At 49.2% G+C, this 23,803-nt stretch overlaps 1 protein-coding gene across 2 annotated transcripts; it reads left to right on the forward strand.

The window, feature by feature from the left end:
• Positions 1-1,298: 1,298 nt before the first annotated feature.
• Positions 1,299-22,014, forward strand: SCAMP2 (secretory carrier membrane protein 2). 2 transcript variants are annotated; one of them, XM_037047021.1, is made up of 9 exons: positions 1,300-1,478; positions 11,929-11,997; positions 12,424-12,522; positions 14,383-14,500; positions 15,011-15,139; positions 15,810-15,969; positions 17,318-17,419; positions 21,335-21,452; positions 21,664-22,014. In XM_037047021.1, the coding sequence occupies exons 1-9, from the start codon at positions 1,422-1,424 to the stop codon at positions 21,796-21,798; spliced, it is 987 nt and encodes a 328-aa protein (XP_036902916.1). In that variant the 5' UTR covers positions 1,300-1,421; the 3' UTR covers positions 21,799-22,014. The 2 variants fall into 2 exon arrangements, with proteins under 2 accessions (XP_036902917.1, XP_036902916.1); XM_037047022.1 differs by lacking the exon at positions 17,318-17,419 and having other exon boundaries at positions 1,299-1,478.
• The last annotated feature ends 1,789 nt before the right edge of the window (positions 22,015-23,803 follow it).

Genomic DNA, 23,803 nt, shown 5'->3' on the forward strand with positions numbered 1-23,803 from the left:
TGGAATCCATGGAGGCAGGCACAAGAAGGGGTGAAAGGATAGATAGGGGGGCGGTACATACTGCAGAATCAAGAGGCCAAATAAGGGACCTGGGCCTTTCTATTAAATAATTGAAGGTTTTAAAAAATATATTTTATTTACTTTTAGAGAGTGGGGAAAAGAGGGAGAAAGAGAGGGAAACACCAATATGTGGTTGCCTCTCATGCGCCCCCTACTGGGAACCTGGTCTGCAACCCAGGCAAGTGCCTTGACTGGAAACTGAACCTGAGACCTTTTAGTTAGCAGGCTCAATTCACTGAGCCACACCAGCCAGGACAAATAATTGAAGGAATTTAAACAGAGTTCTATAATAATTTTGTCCCCTTTAAATAGATCTCTGGTTGCAAAATGAACAAGAGACCAATTAGCAGCCCTAAACTAATCCAGGGTAAGGAAGGCAGTGGCTGGATTTGGTGGTAGCAGAGATGAACAAAGCCAGAGTGAGTGGTGAATGAATAAGGTAGTTTATGGAGAGTGCAGTCATTTCCTCCGTGGCTGATGGCTGTATTGCTGAACTCCTTCATTCATTTAACAAATGCTTGACACTCAGATTCAAATCCCAGCTTAGGCCCTAAACCTGTCTGGGCATCATGGGTCAAGGCCTAAAAGAAGCAAAGCTCAGCTAGTCTGGGCACAGCAGCCCAGTCAGTTCTTCAGTGAACTCCTCTGCTCCTCCCCTACCACTGGGACACACCTACGCAGAGGTAGGCTCACATTCCTGTCCTCTGCCTGTACCAGTCGTGCTTCCCTTCAGAAAAAAAAGAAGGGGCTAACTTTCCAGCCCGTCTGGAGAGTTTACTGGGAAAGTTTTCTTTGGGGAACTTCCAACACAAGTTTGGACGTTGTCAGACCTTGAGGCAGTGGGTCCAGATCTAACTCTGCCTCTGACCTGCTATCAGGGGTGTCCAACCTTCTGGCGTCTCTGCCACACTGGAAGAAGAGTTGTCTTGGGCCACACATAAAACACACTGCGACAAATAATCAACAACAATAAAATCTCCTCATGTTTTAAGTAAATTTATGCTTTTGTGCTGGGCTGCATTCATAGCCATCCTGGGCTTCATGCAGGCGGAAAGCCACAGGTTGAACACCCTTGTCCAGTCTATCCATTGACTGGGGGTCCGCCCGGACCCCCCAGAAGCACAGGTATAAGGAAGGAGCTAATGAAAGAGGAGAACGCAAGGAGACTCTTTAGCGTGGTGGTGAGGGGGGCGTGGCGGACCTCTGTGACGTATAGGATCACGCTTCTTGGGAAAGGCTCAGCGCCTGCGCCAGAACAGCGGCTCGCTCCCGGAAGTAGAGGGTCCACCCGGACAGCCGCTGGGTCTCTGTGCCCGGAGGCAGAAGCGCTCGAGGAGCTCGCCAGTCGGCCCCCGACCGTTATGTCGGCCTTCGAAACCAACCCCTTCGCGGACCCAATGGACGTAAACCCCTTCCAGGTAGAGCTTTCAACTCACAGCTCTCTCTAGTGCCAAAGGCCTCCACCCGGGCCTCTTTCGCTAGAGCCGGGAGACGTGGCGTAGGAGGGACGGGCTGACTGCCCAATGGGAAAGCTGGCTCTGAGAGCTGGCCTATCATAGTGCCGTGGGGGCGGGACTAGCAGCAGGTGGCCCGAAGGGGCTTGGCGCTGTAGCCTGGGAAGAGATGGTACCTTCTAACTCCGCAGACTAATTTTCTTTGACCGGGTATTGCTGGGGAAGGGAACTGGAGCCGACTGGGGATTCCCCCAGCGTCAGGGACAGACGTGACTTCACCAGAAAGAGAAGTGTAGCTACCACAATCTTGCAGTCTTGGCTTGAGGCACGTTAGAAAGGGGGTGACAGCAGCATAGTGGGATGAAGAAATGTGGAGATCTGAAGACAACCCAGTTCTCCCTCCCCCAACAACCAAACTAGCGTATAAGGTATAGGAGGGCCCCTGGGATTTGTCAGGAAAGGAAGGCTGAGGAGTGGGTGAGAAGCTGAAATATGGCTTTGATAAGAATCCCACACTTTGGCCATGGGGTTACTTTGGACTAGGTTGACTTGATAGGAGGGCCCAGGTTAGCGAGGGAGACGTGAAGGGGCTGAGGGTCTTGAAACAGAAGGAATGTTGGCCTGATGGACCTGTATGCCTTGGCAAAGTAGTTGAGACGTGCTGACCTATAAAGCTGGCTTCACCTTTTGAACAAATGATGAAGGAAGAAAGAGTTTTCCTACTTAAAGCCAAAACATTTCTGCCTTTGAGCTAAGGGCACAGGGGTATTATTTTTCTATGATGAATGACTGGGACTCCTGTTAATGCCCAAACTCCTCTGCCTCTTGTTTAATGTATGCTCAAAACCAGTTCTGCTCAAAACTAGCTTGTGCTGACTTGTGATTTATGAGTCCCAGGGTTTCTGCTGTCAGGATGTCACCAACTCATCCTGCTTGGACTTTGGCAGCTTCAAATTTCCTGCACATGGTGGGGATGTCCTTGGAGGGGTCCTTTCCTGCAACTCACAGCCTGTGCTTTTCCACCTTGAATCTCCTCAAGGGTCAAAGTCAAGATTAATGAAACTAGAACAGAATTACTCTATGTTGTCAGGAGAGTGAAAATTTTATGCTGCTTTCTTGGTCTCAAGATGCCTTAGCCAAGAGCTCTCAAGGCAAATTTTGGGCACTTGTTCTTTGTAACATCAGGGAATTCTTGTAGCTTAATGCTCCTTGACAGGACCTTTGCAGGGACTTTTTTTTAAAAATGTAATTCAGTCATCTCTGTTAGTTGAATAAGAAAGAACATTTGCATTTTCACTGCTATTGTCTTCTGGTAACCGTTTTTGCTGTATAATAGTGGAGTTGAGTTTTAGTAAGGATCTGGTAGCCTTTTGGTTGTGTGTGCCGGGTAATCATTTGCTTTGCTTTTTCCTGTCAGAATTAGGAATAAAATGTCTGCTATCTGACAGAAGTGGTTAGCTGTCCAAAGATGCAGAGAACTTGTCCCAAATGCCAGCTGTAGTCAGCCTGAGTTCAGCCCTGTATTAACAGTAGCTTGGAAGTCTTAAACTACATCTCCGGCCCCAGAAATGATTGTGCAAACTGTGGTAGGAATAGCTTCTGCATTCAAGCAAGACAGCTTGTGCATCAGGCAGTCCCAGGATGTGACAGGACAGGAAGCAGCTGTGGGCCTGTGAAGGGCAACATCTGGTGGGGAATCGCGTGTAGGAAGAAGAGAGCTGGCTGGCTGCAATTCTTTTTATTCTAGGCTGGGTTTTTCTTCTTGGCACACAGTTTGTGGAGAGAAGGAGCTTTGGAAGTGAGGCCTCTGAGCTCCTGGAGAGCTGCCCTCCCTCTCCTTGTGATGGTAGTGTCAGGTTCCGACTGCCAGGGTTGGAACATTGGGAGGGTGCAGCCTTAGGGTGACTGGGTATGAGCCCAGCTTCATTTACCCAGGGTGTTGGCGCAGAGCTCAGGAGAGAGGTGATAGGCTCAGAATCTGTCACACTAAGCCAGCCTGCAGAACAGTCCTTTTTTCCATCACTCAGTGGTGGGTTATGAAAATAAACTTAGTGTTCAGAGTCCATGATGGACTACTGTAGTTAGGAATATCCTCAGAAATCTATCCTAACCCCTTCAGTTTAGAATGAGAAAACCAAGAATCCCGAGAGGATGTAACATGCCAGAGTCACTGGCTAATTTGCAGCAGGAAGGGGCCCAAACCTCCAGGCTCATTCCCAGAACAGCTCTGTTTAACAGATTTTTGAAGCTCTGCCTTGGGGTTATTTAGTTATTTAGGCCAGCTAAGGAAACAATGTTACGTCATCACTACTGCCACCATTCTTAAAATGAGAGTACTGGTGGGGGTGAAAGTAACAAATTAGTATTAGCTAAGCTATTTGCTCCCTAGTGTGTGGGGTTGGAATAATACAGATGGCACTGTTTTTAAGTCTACTTTAAATGGTATTGTTTTTTAAGACATTACTTTAGAGCTGTGTGTTCTGAGTAATACCAGTCTTAAAGGCGCTCAGGGTTCTGTGGTCAAATAAGTTTGGGAATCACTACTTATTCCGTTTTTCTTGAAGATGGATAAGGCTTGTTAACTTATTATAGGCTCTGAGAAATCCTACAGTAAAGACATTTACTCAACTTTATTTGACCTAACATTTCTCAAAGTTATTAAACCATGGAATCCTTTTTCTACCGACCTCAGTAATATCCCATGAAACTCCCAGTACGCCTTTAAATTGACTTCCTTACCCACTCCCCACACCCACCCACACCCCACAGTTTGGGTGTGGGCTTTTGTGACCTTCCTTGCATATAGTTATAATTGGGATTATTAGAAAACTTCCTGTTGGCGGGGGGTGGGGGGTGTGGGGGGTGGGGGTGGGCTGGGATGGGAGTAAAAGAGAAAACTGTACTTGAACAACAATTAAAATAAATAAATTTTTTAAAAAAGAAAGAAAACTTCCTGCAAAGTAAGAGCTGTGTGAGGAAAGTTGTCACGAGTGCAGCAGAAGTTTTATCAAACTTGTAGGAGGAAGCAGGAAACTGTTTCGATTTCACAAGGCTGGCACTCCCTCAATTCATCATGTTAGTGCATCTGCCCTGTATTTTCTGGGGATGTGGGTCCTGGTTCGGGCTGATTCCAGGGTTTGCTCCTAAAAGTTTCTCAGTCTTGTTTGGTAATGAAGAGGTAGAGTGCTAAAACGGCAGGCATTGCATTGTTCATTTGATTCTTCAGCAGTCCACTACCAGGCAGATCACTCAGGCAAACATCAGTGTTGCTGTCCTCCTCAACATTTCTGTCCGTTCAGCCCTGCGGCCAGCATTGAGTCCAAGGAGAGGAATGGACCAGCTGGTGGTGCTGAACAGAGAAAGCCTTTCAGGGGTGTCCAGCCTTTTAGGTGTCTCTGGGCCACACTGGAAGAAGAGTTGGCCCAAGAGTTGTCTTGGGCCAATACACACACATTAACAAAAACTGATGAGCAAAAGAAAAGGTTTTAAGTACATTTACGGTTTTGTGTTGGGCCGCATTCATAGCCATCTTGAGCCACATGCAGCCCACAGGGTTGGATACTTCTACTTAGGTCTTCATGAGTTCTTCAAATCACACCATATCACTTTCACATGTTGCCTGTTTGCAATTAAAAGGTAATCTGCAAACACATTGCTTCCCTATGTTCATACCAGTGCTGTGGCTGCTTTCCAAAGATTTAAAACATTTCTCTCTTATGGGAAGAGAAAGCAGTGGTAGATCTTGCTTTGGGTGTGAACAAAATTACATGAGGTTCCCTGCACAGACACTGATGGCTTTGCCACTTCCCCGGAGAGGCCAGGCTCCAGCTTGACTCTAACCTTGGGAATTCTCAGAACCACCAGGTGGACCCGGTAGAACTTTCCTGTGGAACAAGGGCATTGTCTCAAGAAATTTGTCTCGTGTATTTAGGGGTGCTCTGGAGTTCTGTCCTTCAGTAATTTCTTCCACTTACATGGTTTCAGAATAGCATTCACAAAACAGTGGTCACAGATCTAGAACACTTGCCTTCACCTTTCTTCTGAGTATCAAGCCAGTATTCAGCTCTCACCATAGTCAACCATTCCACCCAGATGTATTCTACATGGATCTCCAGGCTCACCCAGTGTCTTCTCAGATCTCTTCCCTGCCCCCGCACACCCACTCCTGAAAACACTGTTCCTCCTGTTCCATGATCACTTATTGGGCTCACTGGTGGCCCTCTTCCCCAGTTCCCCAAGCTGGCAACTCAACTCCTTCCTTTCCTCCCCCTGCCACACCCCCGCTTGCCTTGTAGCATTGCCATACCCCCACGAATCCAGAATGGTTGAGCCTGTGGCATCTACCTGAGAAGGGTCATTGGAGTCTATCCTCTCTTCTTTATCCCCAGCCGTCATACCTTAGTTCGGTCCTCACCATCACCCACTGAACTGTTGGGTCCCAGCCAGTCTTCACAGCATCCTTCCCCTGGCATTGCATTTTCCCCTCTGCTGGCCGAGACGATCGCAGCAATTGATCCCTGCTCACAATCTCTAGTTGTCTTCCGTTGTCCATAGGGTAAAGTGTAAACTACACTCCGGCCCTACCCCTTCTTCAGGTTGGTTTCCTGGTACTCCTGGCTACTCTTTGTACAGCGTCCGCTCCACAGCCCCCAGAACCTTTTCCTGTTCCCTGAACACATGCAAGCTGTTTATTGAAGTTGTGGAGTCTTTGCATGGCTAGTTGTGTCTTCCCCTTTAGTGCCTGCTGAATTTCTTTCATCTCTCAAGATTCAGCTGAGATGCCACTTCAGTAAAGCCTTTCTTGACCCTCCCAGATAGCTTAATCCCTCCTTCCTTTGTGATCCCCTTGCATCTGCCCTCACCTGTTAAACACTGTCCATATGCTGTCTCTGTTTGCCTTGACTTTTTAAAAAATATTTTATTTATTTTCAGAGAGAGGGGAAGGGAAGGAGAGAGGCAAAGAAATATCAGTGTATGCTTGTCTCCCACCGGGAACTGGCCTGCAACCCAGGCATGTGCCCTGACTGGGAATCAAACTTCGATCCTTTGCTTCACAGGCCCGCGCTCAATCCACTGAGCTACACCAGCCAGGGCTGTTTGCTTTATCTTTTGTTTCATGCTCTGTACTGTTTGCTTCCTGAGGGCAGGAACCAGTGCTTTTCTTGGTGCCCTTGCCCTGTGCTTCATGTGGAGTGGTTTGCCCAGGAGTCAGCAGACTGAGATGAAAGGCAGTGGTGAGCGACTCAGTATGAGAAACGACTGTGTTGAGAGGGGTGCTGTGTCACGTCGTGGGGGCCTCGAGGCCAGCCTGATGCCTCAGACTTGCTGTCTGGGTGATCTGTGTGTCACCACTGTGGCGTTTGCTCCAGCCTCCCTCCTTGTCATTCGGACTCATTTGGTGGGTATTGAAGCTCTTTTTAAAAATACGTGTTTTAAAGTAAAAATAATAATCACGTTATAGGAAATTTGGAAAACAAAATAAATCATCCACATTTCTACCAAGCTTTTGAAACTATTGTAATTTTGATACTTTTCCCGGTCTCTTTTCATGAGTACTTGGAATGAAACGTATTCATGTAACAAAGCCTTTTCTGTATTGCTGCCCTATGTTCATGCCGGCACTTTTAGTGGCTATTGAGGCCGTTGAGGAAATGTGCACCGTTGAGGGAATGGGTGCTTACAGTCACTGGGTATTTAAATTGTTTTCTGCTTTTTTTCTCCTCTTGTAAATACTGGTGCAATAAATGTCTGCAGGTACAGATTTTTATGTGTTTTTTGTCATATTTTCTTAGGATGGATTCTTAGGTTCTGAGTCAGAGAAGACCAAGGTTAACTGTGGGAACCTTGGGACCCAGCCAGCCTGTTTGGGGATGATGGTTCTCTCTTGTTCTGTGATACACAGCCTCCAAAGCAGATAGGACTTCACCGAGCTGTTCAAGTGTTGGTGACTCCTTGTCTCCCAGAGAGAATGGCCGAGTTTTTTTAGCACCTGAGGTATTTATTTAATGTTTATTTGGAGCCAGAAGTAAACCCTACCCTGGGAGTTTGGGTGGATGTAGGATGGGAAAGCAAGGGAAAGTGCTAGAGAGCTAGTGCACAGCAGGACCTGTGAGCCTCGCAGAGACATTGCCAAACTAGTGAAAGCCCGGTGTTTCAAGACTCCTTCCCGACAGAGCTCACGCCTAACTCTGCCTCTTTTCTCATGGGTCCCTCACACCCCAGTGACATGAAAGTGTTCCCTTGCCCCAGAGCTCCAGTGGGATTTACTCACTGGGCCTTTCTTACCTCCCCCCCCCATTGGAACCCTGCCTTCCTCAAAGCCCTGCCTGGACCTCCCTGCTTCTCCCTTCTTATTAGCAGCCCCCTGGGTTCTTGTGTGCATGTCTCAGCCACTATATTGTGGGCTCTAGAAGGCTAAGAGCTGTTGTCTTGTTTGCCTTGGTGTGTCCCTCACACTGTTTGTGACTGTTAAGTGAATGAAAAAAACTGAGTTCAGGAGCATTTTATTTATTATGAATTCAGGAAAAGGCATTAGCCAGTCTGCGGCCTTTGGCACTGAGGGGATTTTAGGTTACTTCTTTGTAGATGAAACTTAGCTCTCATGATCTTTTTAAATAACGCTTGACCCCCTTGTGAATCAGCTGATGTTCGGTGAGTGGGAAGGAAGATTGCTGCTGTTGACTTCTTATCTGTGACTCAGAGTGGAAGCTGAGAGTCCTCGTTCAGGTGGTCAGTGTGGGCCTCAGTTGTGACGCCCTCTGCTTGTGTCCTACCAAGGGTGTTCCCCAAGAAGGAAGGAATCAAGGCCCAGGAATAAAGAAATGAGCAGAAGCAGTTGTCCCAGTCACTCATGGTGCCCTCATCAGTGTCCTTCCAGAGTAGGGTTCACTTACTCAACCACACATTAATAGAGCACTTCCATTTGCCAGGCGCTGTACCAGGCTTTGCAGTGCACTGCTGAGCAAGGTGGACCTGGGCCTTTCCCTCTCAGGTTTACCACTCACGTCTTTGGAGACACACAGACTTAGATTCAGGGTTGGGTTCATTCACCACTCCTGAGAACTCAGATGAGCTGCTTCCCCTCTGAGTGGAGGCTTTGTCCGGCTGCACATTGCAAATACTCCTCCCTCACAGGGTGGTTGTGAGGTGCAGTGAGGAGGAGGGGTATAGGTTTTCTTAGCCAGGACCCTTCAACAGGTCACCGAAAACTGATTGAAGTGACCATTTTCTCCATTCTCTCAAGGCTGGAATATAAGCAGGATGGTTCAGTTCCATCTGCACAGGAGAGAAGTCAAATCATTGCACACAGTGGATACCTTAGGGTAATGGGGCTTTATTTTCTCAAAGAACCAGGTTGAAAAGGCTGGTGGAACCTTCTTTTCAGGTGTCTTGATACAGTGGCCAGGTCTGGGGTGACCACAGTCCCACAGTAGCATCCTGGTGTGGTAAGCCTGGCATGTAGTAGACAGTAAGTGTCAGCTCCCTTTCTCAGTCCCTCTCCCCCCACGTCTGTCCCCAGGCTTCAGCTTCTCTTGGGGCCGCTCACATCTTTCAGAAAGAGCCCAGGTCTCCTCAGATGAGAAGTATCCCTGTCCTCCAGAGCGGGGCAGGCTCTTCTTCCCAAGCCAGATGCTTCTGCGGCCTGAGGCCCTGAGGCTGCCGCTGTGTTGCTGATGCCTCCTTCTCTAAGCCCTAGCATTTGGGCAGTGCCTCCTAGAGACAGCAGAAGCCCTAGAGCGTGCAGCATTTATTCTTAGACATTACCTGAGCTTCTGCTCCCCACAGGCCCATCACCAAGCACTAGGAAGCCAAAGTATGAACTGCACACCTGGCTGAAGGGTTTACAGCCTGCTAGTGGAGACAGGTTTGGTTTAGGGTGCGCCTGGGGTCTATAAGTTTTTAGAAAAAGGAAGAGGGATCAGTGTGTATAGTTCAGTCAGCCCCCAGCCCCGCAGAAGAGCCGTCTTCTGGTAAACATGTGCCTCTGACGGTCGTGTATGCCAGTACCTGAAACTGCAACCGGAGCCACCCCTCTGTCCTCTGCCCTGTAGTGAGTCAGACTTGAGTAACCAGTTCCTTGGATGGTGGATCTGATTTCAGTGACTTCAGCTCCCTCACTCTGCCCTGGCCTGGTGTCTGCTGACTGTGAAAGGGGAACAGATGCTGAGACCGAATAGTTCTTGCAGGAAGCAGGCCCATTAATTCTGAGAGACATCTGGTGGTCATTCAGCCAAAAAAATAACCTCAAGGCCAGTTTCTCCAGCTTCTTGTGACCTCCTGAACCTCACCTTGCCACTTTGTCCAAGTTGTAGGAGCCACCAGGCAGCGATGGTGTCCAGCAAAAAGGACAGAGCCACCTTGAGTCTTTGCAGAGGATTCCAGTGGAAGTGTGAGAATGAGGCCCAACCAGAGACAAGAGCTGTGTGCCCAGCTCTGGGTTAGTTCCTGGGGCAGCTCGGACAGAGTGTTGCCCTCGAGGAACCAGTGGCTCAGGTGGGAAGAGGAGAGTTGTTATGTGTGAACAGGTTAGCAAACACCTTGGGTGTGACCCTGAGCTCTATAAATGTTTAGAATATGGAGCCAGCTCCCATCTTGAGACCTAGGACAAGTACTACACCATGGTGACTGTCCGTTTCCATGTAGAAAATTGAGGGGGGTCTATTTAATGTTACAACTGTGTTTAAAAATCCAGCCTATGGAGGCTTCCTGGTAGAGGTGAGGCTGGGCCAGAAGGACAGGAGCATCTGGGTAAATAGTGAGGGACAGTGAGGCGTGGAGACAGGGAAGCCTAGGTGAGGCCTTTAACAGGGGCCTTGGCAGAATCCAGTGGCAGTCTTCTTACCCTTCACAGCTGTTTCTCCCAGAACATAAGCATTGCTGTTGAGCTGGACCTGAGCCTCTACCTGTGTGCGTGGGGATGGGGGAGTGTATAAGGAGCTCTGCTTGGTAGGGGGAAGGTGAAGACAGACTGGCCTCAGGCCAACATGGAGGCTGCTTGGGCGAAGAAGGAGGCAGGGAGCCCTGTGCAGGGTCTAGGCCAGAAGGGTTGGCTTTGGCAGAGATCAGATGGGAAAAGAGAAATTAAAAACTTAGGACAAGCTGTGTTCTGAGGACATTTTTAATTTATTTTTTAAAAGAATTTAGAAACAAAGCCCTGATCCGTGTGGCTCAGTTAGTTGGACATTGTCCTGCAGAGTGAAAGGTTGCCGGGCACATGCCTGGGTTGTAGGTTCAGTCCCAGGTCGGAGCCTGTACGAGAAGCAACTGATTGATGTTCCTCTCACGATGATGTTTGTCCCTCCCTTAAACCCTTCCTTCTCTCTCTAAAAGTAAATAAATATTTTTTAAAAAAAGAATCTAGGGCCCTGGCTGGTATAGCTCAGTGGATTGAGCACTGGCCTGTGAACCACACAATTGCCGTTTGATTCCCAGTCAGGGCACATGCCTGGGTTGCAGGCCAGTTCCCAGCAGGGGACACACCAGAAGCAACCATACATTGATATTTCTCTCCCTCTCTCCTTCCCTTCCCCTCTAAAAATAAATAAATAAAATCTTTTAAAAAAAAAGAATCTAGGGAAAATACAACCAAAAACATTTTCCTGCCTTTTTATCTGAGTCCCTTATATTTTTTTTATTCCTAGTAAGAGCGCTTGATTTAATCAAATTAGGCACCCAGTAGTATGTTTTTGTTCTACAACCTTTCGTAGAGGTTGTAGAACAAAAGCTGTCTGTTAAAAAAATAAGAGAAGTAAAATAATAAATAATAAAATAAAAGGGTAAAGAGCCCTGGCCAGTGTGGCTCAGTTGGTTGCAATGTTGTTTGGAAACCAAAAGGTCACAGGTTTCAACTCCTAGTCAGGGCACATGCCTCAGTTGTGGGTTTGATCCATGGTTGGGGTGCATATGAGAGGTAATCAGTGTTTCTCTTCCTTCCCCTCTCCCTAAAAATCAATAAGCATGTCCTTGGTTGAGGATTTAAAAAAAAGAAAAGAAAAGAAAAACAGTACAGAAAGGCTACAAAGTGAAAAGTCTCCACCCATTCACCACCACCCTGGTGAAAAAACCCCACTCCCTGGAGTTAAATACTGTGAACTGTTACAAATCTATAAAGGATACTGACTGACAAGAACACACGTGGGTGGTGGTAGTATCGGTTTCCAGGCTTCAAAGTATAAAACTTGCTTTGTGTCTTCTCTGGGAAGTCATCTGGGCTGAACTCCTCCTTCCCCAGAAAAGTAAAGGATTGTAGCTCTGTGTGGCAGGGGCTGGGCACAGGCGCCTTCGGAAGAGGCTCTTCAGGAAAAGCCGTCAGCAGCTTCACTTCAGCCAGGCATCCCAAGACTGCTGGCTGGCCGTCCCTTATCAAGGTTCTTTCTTTTCCTCAGCATCTAATGGCTCGTTTTCACCTTCTCAGGATCCCTCTGTGACCCAGCTGACCAATGCATCACAAGGTGGCCTGGCGGAATTCAACCCCTTCTCAGAGGTTGGTGAGCATCTCTTCTTTCTGCCCAGATCCGCTGGCTGGTGCTGGGTCTCTGGAGCAAGGAGCCTTAGCAAAACACAGTTCTCTGAGAAGCTACAGTCCTCAAAAGGATAGTCTCAAAGTGAACTTGGGGGTTGGGGGTAAGATGACGTAGCCACCAAATCTCCCCTTGGGGTCCATGGTCTGGGCTCCTCCCTGAAGAGGGCAGGGCAGTGTCAGGAGCTGTGGGTCCAAAAAGGCCAGGAATGCCTGGTTAGGCCTCACAGAGCCTAGGGTCTGAGGCTTTTGGCCAAGAAGCTACAGAGGGAGGCCCAAAGGGAGTACTCGTCACAGCTAGGGGCACATCACTCACCCTGCTGGGGGTTTGCTCCCACATGGCTGACCGGTGAGTCCCACTCTCCTCACCCCTTTGACTCTCCCACTCAGGCAAATGCTGCAACAACAGTTCCTGTCACCCAGCCCCCTGGGCCCTCGCAGCCGGCAGTTCTCCAGCCCTCAGTGGAGCCAGCCCAGCCAACACCCCAGGTACTGTCGATGAAGATCCCCTTTGCCTCTCCTTGCCACAAAGGGCAGCACCTCACCCCACTGAGTCCTGAGATGGAAGGGTGGGCAGAGGGCCTTTTTCCCTGGCTTCCCTTCAAGGGCCCTCAGAATAATCTCTTTGGAGCTCGTCACTTGCACATGGAGGGTCTGCTCAGCTATACCCTCACTCCCACTGCCAGCACCAAAGAATAAGCCCCACCCACCAGGCTGAGCATCTTCAGACAAGTGCATTGCTTGTCATGCCATTCCAGATCTTCCTGGGGCCTTTGGTGGTTGTTTCTCTGTTACTCCCAGAATCTATGTTTTTATTTCTAACCTCATGTACTCCTGCCTTTGTCCCTTTACCAAATACTGTGAATTTGTCTTCGTGGTACCCAACTCTCCACCCCCTTGCCTCACTGCTCTCCCCCACGCTCCACACTGCCCCTGGTGAGCGTGACCCACAGTGGAGTTGTGTGTTGCAGCTCCTGCTTAGACAGGCCAGCAAGTTCCTGCCTACCAGATTCCTGGCAGGGAGCGAGCTCTCAGAGAGGCAGATGCTACTAGGAGGAGATAGTATTCTCAGAGACAGCTACATACGAACACTTCCAAAGGTAGGCAAAGTATAGGTGAGCATGAGTGAGGGCAAGGTGCCTGGGCCCTGCCCAAGCTGGGCTTTAGACTCTAGGGGTCTCAGGCTACTCCCCTCATCTGGACAGATTTCCTCTGGAAGTGCTGCCCCTGCATGGGACCCTGGAACCTTGGGACTCTGGGTCCCACACATGGCTCTAGAGTCCTGTGAGGCAGAGAGAACGTGCTTGTTCAGCTGGGTGATGTCATCCTCAGTCCTGCAGAATTGAAGTCAGAGGCTTGGAGGAATAGGCTGAGACCTTCAGCAAGGTCAATTCTGGTCCTGCTTCTGCCCCTAGTGCCTGAAATTTACCCCCTGAAGGCAGCCTTAGCTCTTTGGAGAACTCATTTTTGGAGAGAGAGAGAACACACATATGTATGTACACATATGCCTGACTTACTGTCCTGTGAGATGAGCAGTCTGGCATTTGCTCCCTGTAAAGGACTGTAGCCTTCGGGAGGAACTGGGCCCCAACAGCTGGAGTCCCAGCAGGGACAGGGCGTGGACTGGGACTCTGGGCCCAGCTCTGCTCAGCCTCACATAGAGTCCCCTGGGTGCTTCACCCAAAGGCCCTCCTCTGTCTGGAGAGGGGACATAGCTTAGACTCTGCTTGCCATGAAAGCCAGGCAGAGCAGGGCCAGCCCTAGGGGCTGTGCAAGGGTATAACCAGGTATAGCTCAGGTGGACCTCAGGTGAGGAGCAGGGGAGGTGCTTGAATGTACATCCCTCAGGCTCCAGGTACACACAGTGTGGCCTCAGGTGCCTCTCCTCCCCACTAACTCTAGCAGGTTTGCACTGTCTCCCTTCACACACACCCCTTCTAGGCTCTTTAATCGAGGCTTGGGTCTCTGGGTTTCTGGCTATTGGATAGTCTCTTGTGAGGCCTTTTGCCCTTTGGTGATACCCCAAAGGTCAGTATAACTGACTTGGCCTGGACTACAGTATTGGGGGTGGGGGGGTGGTTCTCCTATCTCAAGCTTCCGAATGAAGGGGAGAGGAGAGCCCTGGTAGTGGTGAAGGGGGCAGAGGTGTTATAAGGGCAGTAGGGGACAGGTCACCTTGGCCTCTCTGTGATGGTCTCAGGTACCTAAGACACTGGGGGTGGGTACTGCCTCTGGAACTCCCAGCTGGCTCTCCCTGTGTGGGGCACAGGCCCTGTGACTTCCTGTCAGACCAGCACTGTCCCTCTGTCTCTCATGTTCACTGCCTCCCACTTCCCCTTTTCGCTCCAGGCTGTGGCCTCTGCGGCCCAGGCAAGCCTGCTCCGGCAGCAGGAAGAACTGGACAGGAAAGCAGCTGAGCTGGAACGCAAGGAGCGGGAGTTGCAGAACTCTGTGGCCAACTTACATGGTAAGGCTGCATGGGGCCCTGGATTGCCTGGCCTAGTACAGGAGGGTTCCCTCAGTCTGCTTGTCAGCCTGAGGCAGCCTCCGGTCTTTGCTGAGCTCTTGGTCATCTTAGAACAGTGCTGGCCCTGGGGAGAGCAGTAAGGTGGAAGCCAGGAGACCTGTCGTGTAATCTCTCTGGGTATAGATTATTTCTGTGCTCCTTTTCAGCACTAAATTTTTTTGATAGAGTAGGGTCACTGCTCCCACAATTCCTTGGTTATAGACTATTCAAAAAATAATCACTTAAGTAGTTTAGCTTTGTGTTTAATGCATCTGGAGTCCATTATTTTGGACTGAGCGTGTGTGCATTTATGTCCTATCGTTCTTTTCCCTTCCCACTCAATACCCATGAAGACCCTGCTTGCTGGTGCCCCTCTGGGACACCTGGTTTGGCCCATACACTGGGCCAGTATGTGCACTGTGCTGTACTGCTGCTGAATCTGGGCCTTGTCTCTCATCTCTTTGTACACAGTGAGAGAGAACAATTGGCCACCCCTACCCTTGTGGTGCCCTGTCAAGCCCTGCTTCTATCAGGACTTCTCCACGGAGATCCCTGCCGACTACCAGCGCATATGCAAGATGCTCTACTACCTTTGGATGTGTGAGTCCAGCTCCTGTCCCTCTGGGCTCAAGGCTAAAAATGGGCCATATCTTGAGAGCCCTATCTATGTTCTGGCTGCTCCTCCCTCGCAGACCCCAGCCTTCCTCAGTGCTAGTCGGGCTGGGGTGATGGACCTTCTGCACACATTATTGGCCCTCTGAAGTCTGTCCCCTGTCCTGGGAACCTCCCCTCAAGGACCAGCCCAGAACAGACCATGCATCTAGGAGGATGGGATGAGCTCATTGCCCTAAAAGGTCTTCCTTAGGTGGAGGCCTGCCCTCCCTACAGACCCCTGGGCTCCTAGGAGTAAGGACAAAAGACTCCCTGTTGCGCCCCTGCGGGCCATCAAGGGCCAGGGAAAAGAGCTGCTAAGAGAAAGACTCTGTTTCCCACAGGTCAGTTCTTGGGTCTGCACCTCTTCCACCACCACCCCTCAGATACCTGGGCTGTTTTATCACCTCTTAGGAGCTTGGTGTGGTCCTTGATTTTGAGGTCCCAGAAGAGCAAGGATGGGAACTAGCCCTGCCTATGTATAGATAGAGGTCCTTGACTCTTGCTGCAGCTGCCCTGACAGCATGGACCTCGTCTCCTCTCCAGGGGGTGGTTTACCGTGTCCAGGAGCCCTTAAGCCACTTTGGCACCAGCCCACGTCTGTCTTCCCCCTCCACAGTGCATTCAGTGACCCTGTTTCTGAACCTACTTGCCTGCCTGTCCTGGTTCTTAGTTGACAGCAGCAAGGGAGTGGACTTTGGCCTCTCAATCCTATGGTTTGTGATCTTCACCCCCTGTGCCTTCCTTTGTTGGTACCGACCCATCTATAAGGCCTTCAGGTGAGTGGGGCTGGGGCGAGGGGGAAGTGTATGGCTGGCATTCTAGCTAGCAGGTCTAGGGCCATGACCCCTAAGGCCCCATTCTGGTCTAAGCAGAATAGAATTATGGGAAATTCACTTCCCATTCCCACCCACAGCCAGAGTTGGCAGGCATCAGGAGCCATTTTCTTCAGTTGTACCAGAGGTCTGTCCTGGGCCCTGCCCCTTGACCAGGACAAGAGATCCAGAGAGGGAGGGGGAACCTTACTTGCTTTTCCACGACCCAGTCTGTTTGGTGCAGGAGGACTTTAGTCACTCACGGGGAAGAGGGAAGGGACTTCCTTAGCTCCCTGTCAAGGCTCTAGGGAAGCAATTTTCAACCGGTGTGCTGCAAGAATTCTTAAAGCATGCAATACCCGACTACTTAGTCAGGGAAGCTCACCTCGTTTTCCTTAAATTGTCAAAAAATTAGCAACAGCCAACACAACAGTAACTGGTGTGAATGAGTGAAAATTATACTTATTTTTTGTCAGATTGACAAATAATATATTTTTTGGCATGCCACAGAATTTTAGTAATTAGTTTACCTGTGCCATGAGATGAAAAAGGTTGAAAGTTGCCTCTCTAGCTTCTATGATAGTCAGACTCAGAATGGCTTATCTTTGCGTGCTTCCTTATGTCCCTGCCCCTGCCTCCGAAGTAACTGTGGGCCATTGCTGAGTGCCAGTATTTGACCTGGTGACCTAGAGTAGATACTGTGGACTTGAATGGATCCTAGGGTTTTGGAATTGTGCCTCAGAGCTGATGCTTTCAGCGCTGGGAGCCCAGTAGGCCTCAGGAAGAGGGAGCAGGGCAGTGGCTGAACCTGCCCCACCCCTACTCCTTGGCACTCAGCAGGTGGGACCTGAACCCTCGCTATAACCTAGCCCTCAAGGACATGGAAGTGGGGCTACTCAAAACACCAGTTTGGTCTAGGTCTACTCCCCAAACACCTTTTCTGCCACTCAGGCCTACAGTTTTATTATTAAAGTTTATACCTTTGACTTAGATTTTCTTTCCTATTATGAAATACTCTTAAGCCCTTTATACTGTCCTTTGGGTAAGCAACTTTAACTGCTCTTTGAGAAAGGGGCCAAGCATTGACCCCTTAAATTGGAAGGCAGTGAAAAAGGCAAACCCTTTTTGTTTATAGTGGGGGTGTCTCTGGGTGTGTCCTTGCAGACAGTGAGCCTAGTCCTCTGGTGCCCTGTCTGCTCTCCAGTCCTGCCTTCTGGCTTCTGGTGAGGAGGAACGCCATACCATGTGAAGAATGCTGAGGAATGCGTTCCAGACCCTCACGTGACTCCTGGTTTTCCTCCTCTATCCACAGGTCCGACAACTCTTTCAGCTTCTTCGTGTTCTTCTTTGTATTTTTTTGTCAAATAGGGATCTATGTCATCCAGTTGATCGGCATCCCTAACCTGGGGGACAGGTGAGACCTGGGGCAATACAGTGGGAATTAGGCTTTTCAGGCTTGGCCAGCCTCTCTCACCCTGTTTGCCAGCCTCCGAGAGCCCCACAGATGGCCCTGTTCCACCATGGCGGAGAGAGTGGTAACTGGGCCAGCTTGGATCTACCTTCAGTTCTTCACCAGTAGCCACTCACTGTCTTGTGTTGCTTATCACTTTCTGGGGTGCTGTGGGTGAACTTGGCCTGAATCCTTAGGCTACCTGGGCTGTGTCCTGCACTGGGTTGTAGGCTCTCCATTTTCCTCTGCCACACCCTCTGAGAAGCTGGTGCTACTTCCACAGGTGCCAGGCAAGCCCTTGGGTTTGGGCATCTGCTGATAGATGCCTTGGTCTTTGCAGCTCTGGCTGCTCTCTTGGAACGTGGTGATGGCTGATGTTTTCCTTTCTGTCTCAGTGCACAGGGAACATTACAGAAAGGTCAGGCTGGCACTTGGCTAAAAGCCTGAGCCTGGAAGGGCTGTACTATTTTGGTCCTATCTCTCCAGGGGAGCTGGCAAGTCCAGAGTGGTGGGGAGGGGCTGGCTCACCTCTAACTCAGAGCCAAGTGCACACTGCCCTCCACTGCTACTCTTCCTCTCATCTTGTTCTTTATCATCTGGCCCCTTTTCTCTTGGGCAACCCACTTTCATTACTCATTACTGTAAGTGAGATCTTGGTAAAAAGGCCATGCTTAACAACTGCTCTTTGCTCCCTGGGCAGGAAGTCAGAAGGCTTGATTTTTGATCCTGGCTTCACCCCTTGCTGCCCTGCCTCAGCCTACCCGGATGAGCTCTACCGCCTCTAGCCTCCCAATGCCTTCCTCATCTCACCTCATAACACTCCCTTTGATTATAAAATGCACATAACATAAAATATATCATTTTGCCCTGGCTGGTGTAGCTCAGTGGATTGAGCACAGGCCTGCGAACCAAAGAATCGTGGTTCGATTCCCAATCAGGGCACATGCCTGAGTTGCAGGCCAGTTCCCAGCAGGGGACACTTGAGAAGCAGCCATACATTGATATTTCTCTCGCTCTCTCTTTCCCTTCCTTTCTAAAGATAAATAAAATCTATAAATAAATAAATAAATAAATAAATAAATAAATAAAAGCCTTGGCTGGTGTAGCTCAGTGGATTGAGCGTGGGCCTGCGAACCAGACGATTGCGGTTCGATTCCCAGTCAGGGCACATTCCTGGATTGCAGGCCAGTTCCTGGCAGGGACCAGTTCCTAGCAGGGGATGCACAAGAAGCAACCATACATTGATGTTTCTCTTCCTCTCTTCTTCCTTTCCCCGTTAAAGATAAATAAATAAAATATTTTAAAAATTAAAAAAATATATCATTTTATGTACCGCTTAAACCATTTTAAATATACAGTTCAATGGCACTGAGTGTATTCTCAGTGTTGTGCAATCACTATCTAGTTCCAGGTTTTTAAAAAATATATTTATTTATTTTTAGAGGGAGGGAAAGGGGGGGAGAAAGAGAGAGAGAAACATCGATGTGAAAGAGAAACAACAATCAGTTGCCTCGTACACACTCTGACCGGGGACCGAACCCACAACCCAGGCGTGTGCCCTGACTGGGAATCAAGCTAGAGACCTTTTGCCTTACAAGATGATGCCCAACCAACTGAACCACTCTGGTCAGGGCAAATTCCAGGACATTTTTATCACCCCAAATGGAAACTCCATATTTAGTAAGGAGTTACTCCTTATACCTTCCTCTCCTGAGCCCCTGGCAACCATTAAACTGCTTTCTGTCCCACTGGATTTGTCTGGCTTCTTTAACTAAGCATGATGTTTTCAAGGGTCATGTTGTAGCACGGATCAGTACATTGTTTCTTTTTGTAGCTGAGTGGTGTTCCATTGTTTGACTCTATTGCATTTTGTTCACTTACTGTTGATGGGGATTTGTTTTGTGTTTTGTTTGTTTAAAGATTTTATTTATTTAGAGCCCTAGCTAGTGTAGCTCAGTGGATTGAGCGCGGGCCTGCAAACCAAAGGATTGCAGTTTGATTCCCAGTCAGGGCACATGCCTGGGTTGCAGGCCAGTTGCTGGCAGGGGACCCACGAGAGGCAACCATACATTGATATTTCTCGTCCTCTCTCCTTCCCTTCCCCTCTCTCTAAAAATAAATAAATAAATAAATACAATCTTTTTAAAAGATTGTATTTATTTATCTTTAGAGAGAGGGGAAGGGAAGGAGAGAAGCATCAATGTGTGGTTGCCTCTTGTGCCCTCCATTGGGGACCTGGCCCACAACCCAGGCCATGTGCCCCTACTAGGAATCAAACCAATGACCTTCAGATTTGCAGGCTGGTGCTCAGTCCACTGAACCACACCAGCCAGGGCTGTTGACGGGGATTTGGATTGTTTCCACCTTTTTGCTGTTGTGAGTAGTGCTGTTACAAACATTTCTGCACACATTTTTGAGTACCTGTTTTTGATTCTTTGGGGTTTGTGCCTTGAGTGGAATTGCTGGATCACATGGTAATTCTATGTGTAATTTATTGAGGAATTGCCAAATTGTTTCCCACAGTGGCTAGTTTACATTCCCAACAGCAGTGTATGAGAGTTCCAGCCCTCCACATCCTTGCCAACATTTGGTATTTTCCACTGTTTTCTTTTTCTATTATAGCCAACCTAGAGGCGTGGTATCTCACTGTGGTTTTTGACTGGCATTTCCTGATTGGTCATCCTTATGTGTTTGTTGGCCATTTGTGTATCTTATTTGGAGAAATGTCTATTTAAGTCTGTTGCTAATTGGATGATCTGTTTGTTGTTTAGTTCTTTATGTATTTTGGATACTGGCTTCTTATCACATATGTAATTTATGACTTTTTCTATTTTGTTTTTTCATTCTTGATAGTGTCCTTTGATGTACTAGACCTTTTATTTTTTTATAGATTTATTTATTTTTATAGAGAGGGGAAGGAGGGAAAAGAAGAGGGAGAGAAACATTGACTGTTCACCTCTCACACGCCCCCAACTGGAACCTGGCCAACAACCCAGGCATGTGCCCTGACTGGGAATCGAACCAGAAACCTTTTGGTTTGCAGGCCAATTCTCAGTCCATTGAACCACACCAGCCACGGCTCGGGTTTTTCATTTTGATGGGGTCCAATCGATCTTTCTTTTTTGTTGTGCTTTGGGTATCATATTTAAGAAGAACCATCAACAATCCAAGGTCATGAAGAGCTGCCTTTGTTTTCTTCTAAGAGTTTTATTGTTTATTATTAGGTAATTTATGTATTTTGAATTAATTTTTGTGTATGGTTGAAGTAAGGGTCTAACTTAATTGTTTTGCATGTGGATATCCAGCTGTCCCATCACCGTTTGTTGAAGAGACCATCCTTTCCCCACTCAATGCTCTTGGCACCCTTGTGAAAAACAGTTAACGACAGATGTGTTTGTTTCTGGACTTTTAACCCTGTTCCATCAATCTATATATTATATATGTCTGTCCTCATGCCAGAACCACACTATTTTGATAACTAACTTTGTAGTAAGTTTTTAACTCAGGAAGTGTGAGGATATCTCCTTTTATAGATGAAGAAACTGGGGCGCAGGAAGTAGACATGACTGCCTGGTCCCCAGTGGGAGGGGCTGAGGTGACAGGATGAATACAGTGGATTGGCCAGTAGTTCTTTCCAGAGGGTGGGCCCAGGAGTGAAGAGCCAGGCTTTCCATGTCTTCCCACCCCCTCTCCTGATTGAGGGCAGCAGCCACATCCCTTCCAGACCTCACGTGGCCCAGAGACTTCATGTGGGCTGTGGGGGGCCTGTGGGCCTAGGTGGTGGGCAGCATACAGCAGCCACTTAGAGAAGAGCCCCTCACGGGGAGCTCTGGGACCCACTCCCACTACACACACTCTGGCTTCCTCCTCCCGTTGTAGTGGTTGGATTGCAGCCCTGTCTGCAGTGAAGCAGAACTTGGCTGTGTCGATCATCATGATGGTGGTGGCTGGCTTCTTCACCTTCTGTGCGGTGCTCGCACTCTTCCTCCTGAAGCGGGTGAGTGGTGGGTGCTGGGCCAACAGCAGACCTCAGAAAGCAGGCACCTCTCCCCTGCTTTCACCTTGGGGGTGTTCACCACAGCAGTTGGGCCTCTTGAATCCCCAAAGGCCCAGTGGCTTCTCCAAGGCTCTAGGAGGGAGGTCAGACAGGCTTGGGTTCCCTGTGGGCCCACAGGGTGGGCCTCTCTCACCACAGCATTTTCCCCTAGGTGCACTCCCTGTACCGCCGGACGGGGGCCAGCTTCCAGCAGGCCCAAGAGGAATTTTCCCAGGGCATCTTCAGCAACAGGACCTTCCGAAGCGCTGCCTCGTCTGCTGCTCGAGGGGCCTTCCAGGGGAATTAGTTCTCCTGACCCTCCTCCCTCTGCCCTGCCTTCTCTCTTGCCTGCCTTCTGAACTGCACTTTCCGTGGGTGCCTTAAACAGTGCTTATGCCCAGCACAGACCCAGGGCGGGTCTTGCCGTGGCTCTTCCCCCTTCCTCATCAACCAGGTCTCCCTTCCACCTAAGGGAGAGGGAGGGAGAGACAGGAACTTTTTTACACAAGAGAAAAGAAAAAAATCAAAACTGTCTTTTCTTCTCTGGTGGTGGTTCAGTAGGATTCTTTTGTCTCTTTGGAAGCACTGGGACCAAAGTTCTCTTCCCCCTACATGTACACACACACACACACACATGCACAGATGTGCATACATGCAGAAACATGCACATGTGTGTGCATACACGAGATCACTGGCCAACATGGGCCCACGCCAGCTGTAGTTGTTCTGCCAGGGCCTGAGCTGCCACTCCTCCCCTAGCAGCCTGGCCTGCATCTGAATCCGCACACAGCTTGTGGCTTCCACAGTCCTGCCCTCCCTTCCTGCTAGCATGGGATGAACTCTCAAGGGCTCCCCTTTTTTAAAAAAATTATTTTTTAATCCTCACCAGAGGACATGCTTCTAGATTTTAGAGAGAGGGGGAGAAAGGAGAGTGAGGGAAAGAAACATTGATGTGAGAGAGAAACGTCAATTGGTTGCCTCTTGCATATACCCTTACCAGGGACTGAACCTGTAACCTAGGCATGTGCCCTGACTGGGAATCGAACCCAAGACCCCTTTTGTTTTATGGGACAACACTAACCAACTGAGCCACACTGGCCAGGGCTCAAGGGCTCCCCTTTATATGAGCTGTGATCTGGGCTGATGGCCAGCTCCCGAGATCCCTCTGGACGGGTCTCTGGCCTCCTTTCCTCAGCCCTATGTTTCTCACAGATTTGTAGGCCTTTTCGCCCCCTGCACTTTTCTGCGTGGGCAGCATCCTGTGCCATCTGGGGCTCTCCGTGAGCCCTTCCCTTTTTAGACTTACTGAATGTGCATTGGGGCTGGTTGGGATTTGGGGATGGGAGGAACGGAGGGCAACCCCAAGTTGTCCTGCACAGCCTTTAGCAGTCTTCTAGGGTTGGGTGGTCCAACTGTCCTGGTGTGCATTGTGTCTCTGCTTACTTTGATTTCCTTTTCTAGGGGACAGCTGTGCTCGGCCTTGGCCTGTGATTCTGCCCACTCTGCCCCCTACATCAGCAGTATCTAGTTGTGTGGCTCGCAGGAAGGGCTGGGGGAATCCGCTCAGACTCATCCTCTAGTGTTCTCCCATTCCTTGAGTAGGACTAGAGTCTAGGTCACCTTCCACTGATCCTGGGGATTCCCTAGGGCGAGAGTCACTGTGATGGGCACCTAGGAGTCCACAGTTAACACCTGCACCATATCCTCCAGAGGCTGTAGGAATGGGTTTGTGGACTGGGGACTTCTCAAAAAGCTGGCCAACCAGGAGGCTGCCCGCCAACTCCACTCCAGAGCCGCTGAATGATAATTTAATGACAGTGACCAAGGTTTTGTAAATTCCTTTCTAGTATTTTTTTTTCTCCGTGTACAAATGTATATGTTGTGTTTCAATTTTGTGCTTAAATAAAAAGACATTTTCAGACAACACTGATCCTAACGTGTGCTGGATTTGGGAGGATGAGGATGACCTACAAGGAGTAGAGGCAGAGGCCCTCTGTCTATACGTGTGAGGGGTCAGTCAAGATGCTCGCTGGCTGGCCTGTGACAGGCCAATGCCTTCGGCCCTGGGGGCGAACCCCTGCTGAGATGATAACTGTCTTCTTCCCTGGTACTTTCTTGTCCCAGTAATTGTACTTTCAGAGCTGCTGGTGTTGTGGGGAGGGACCTCTTTGAATCGCTCCACCCTGCCCCCTCTCTTCTCGCTCCTCACGTGGGTGCTCTCTCGGATGCTATACAAGCCCCTGAAAGGATTCCCCGTGACCTCGTCTGCAAGTCTCTAGTTCATTCGTCGGGCCCGCTGTGGCCTTGGCATC

The sequence above is a fragment of the Sturnira hondurensis genome, unplaced genomic scaffold, assembly GCF_014824575.4.
Source record: "Sturnira hondurensis isolate 20B ecotype Veracruz unplaced genomic scaffold, ASM1482457v3 Scaffold0005329, whole genome shotgun sequence".
In the NCBI taxonomy this organism is placed as follows: Eukaryota; Metazoa; Chordata; class Mammalia; order Chiroptera; family Phyllostomidae; genus Sturnira; species Sturnira hondurensis.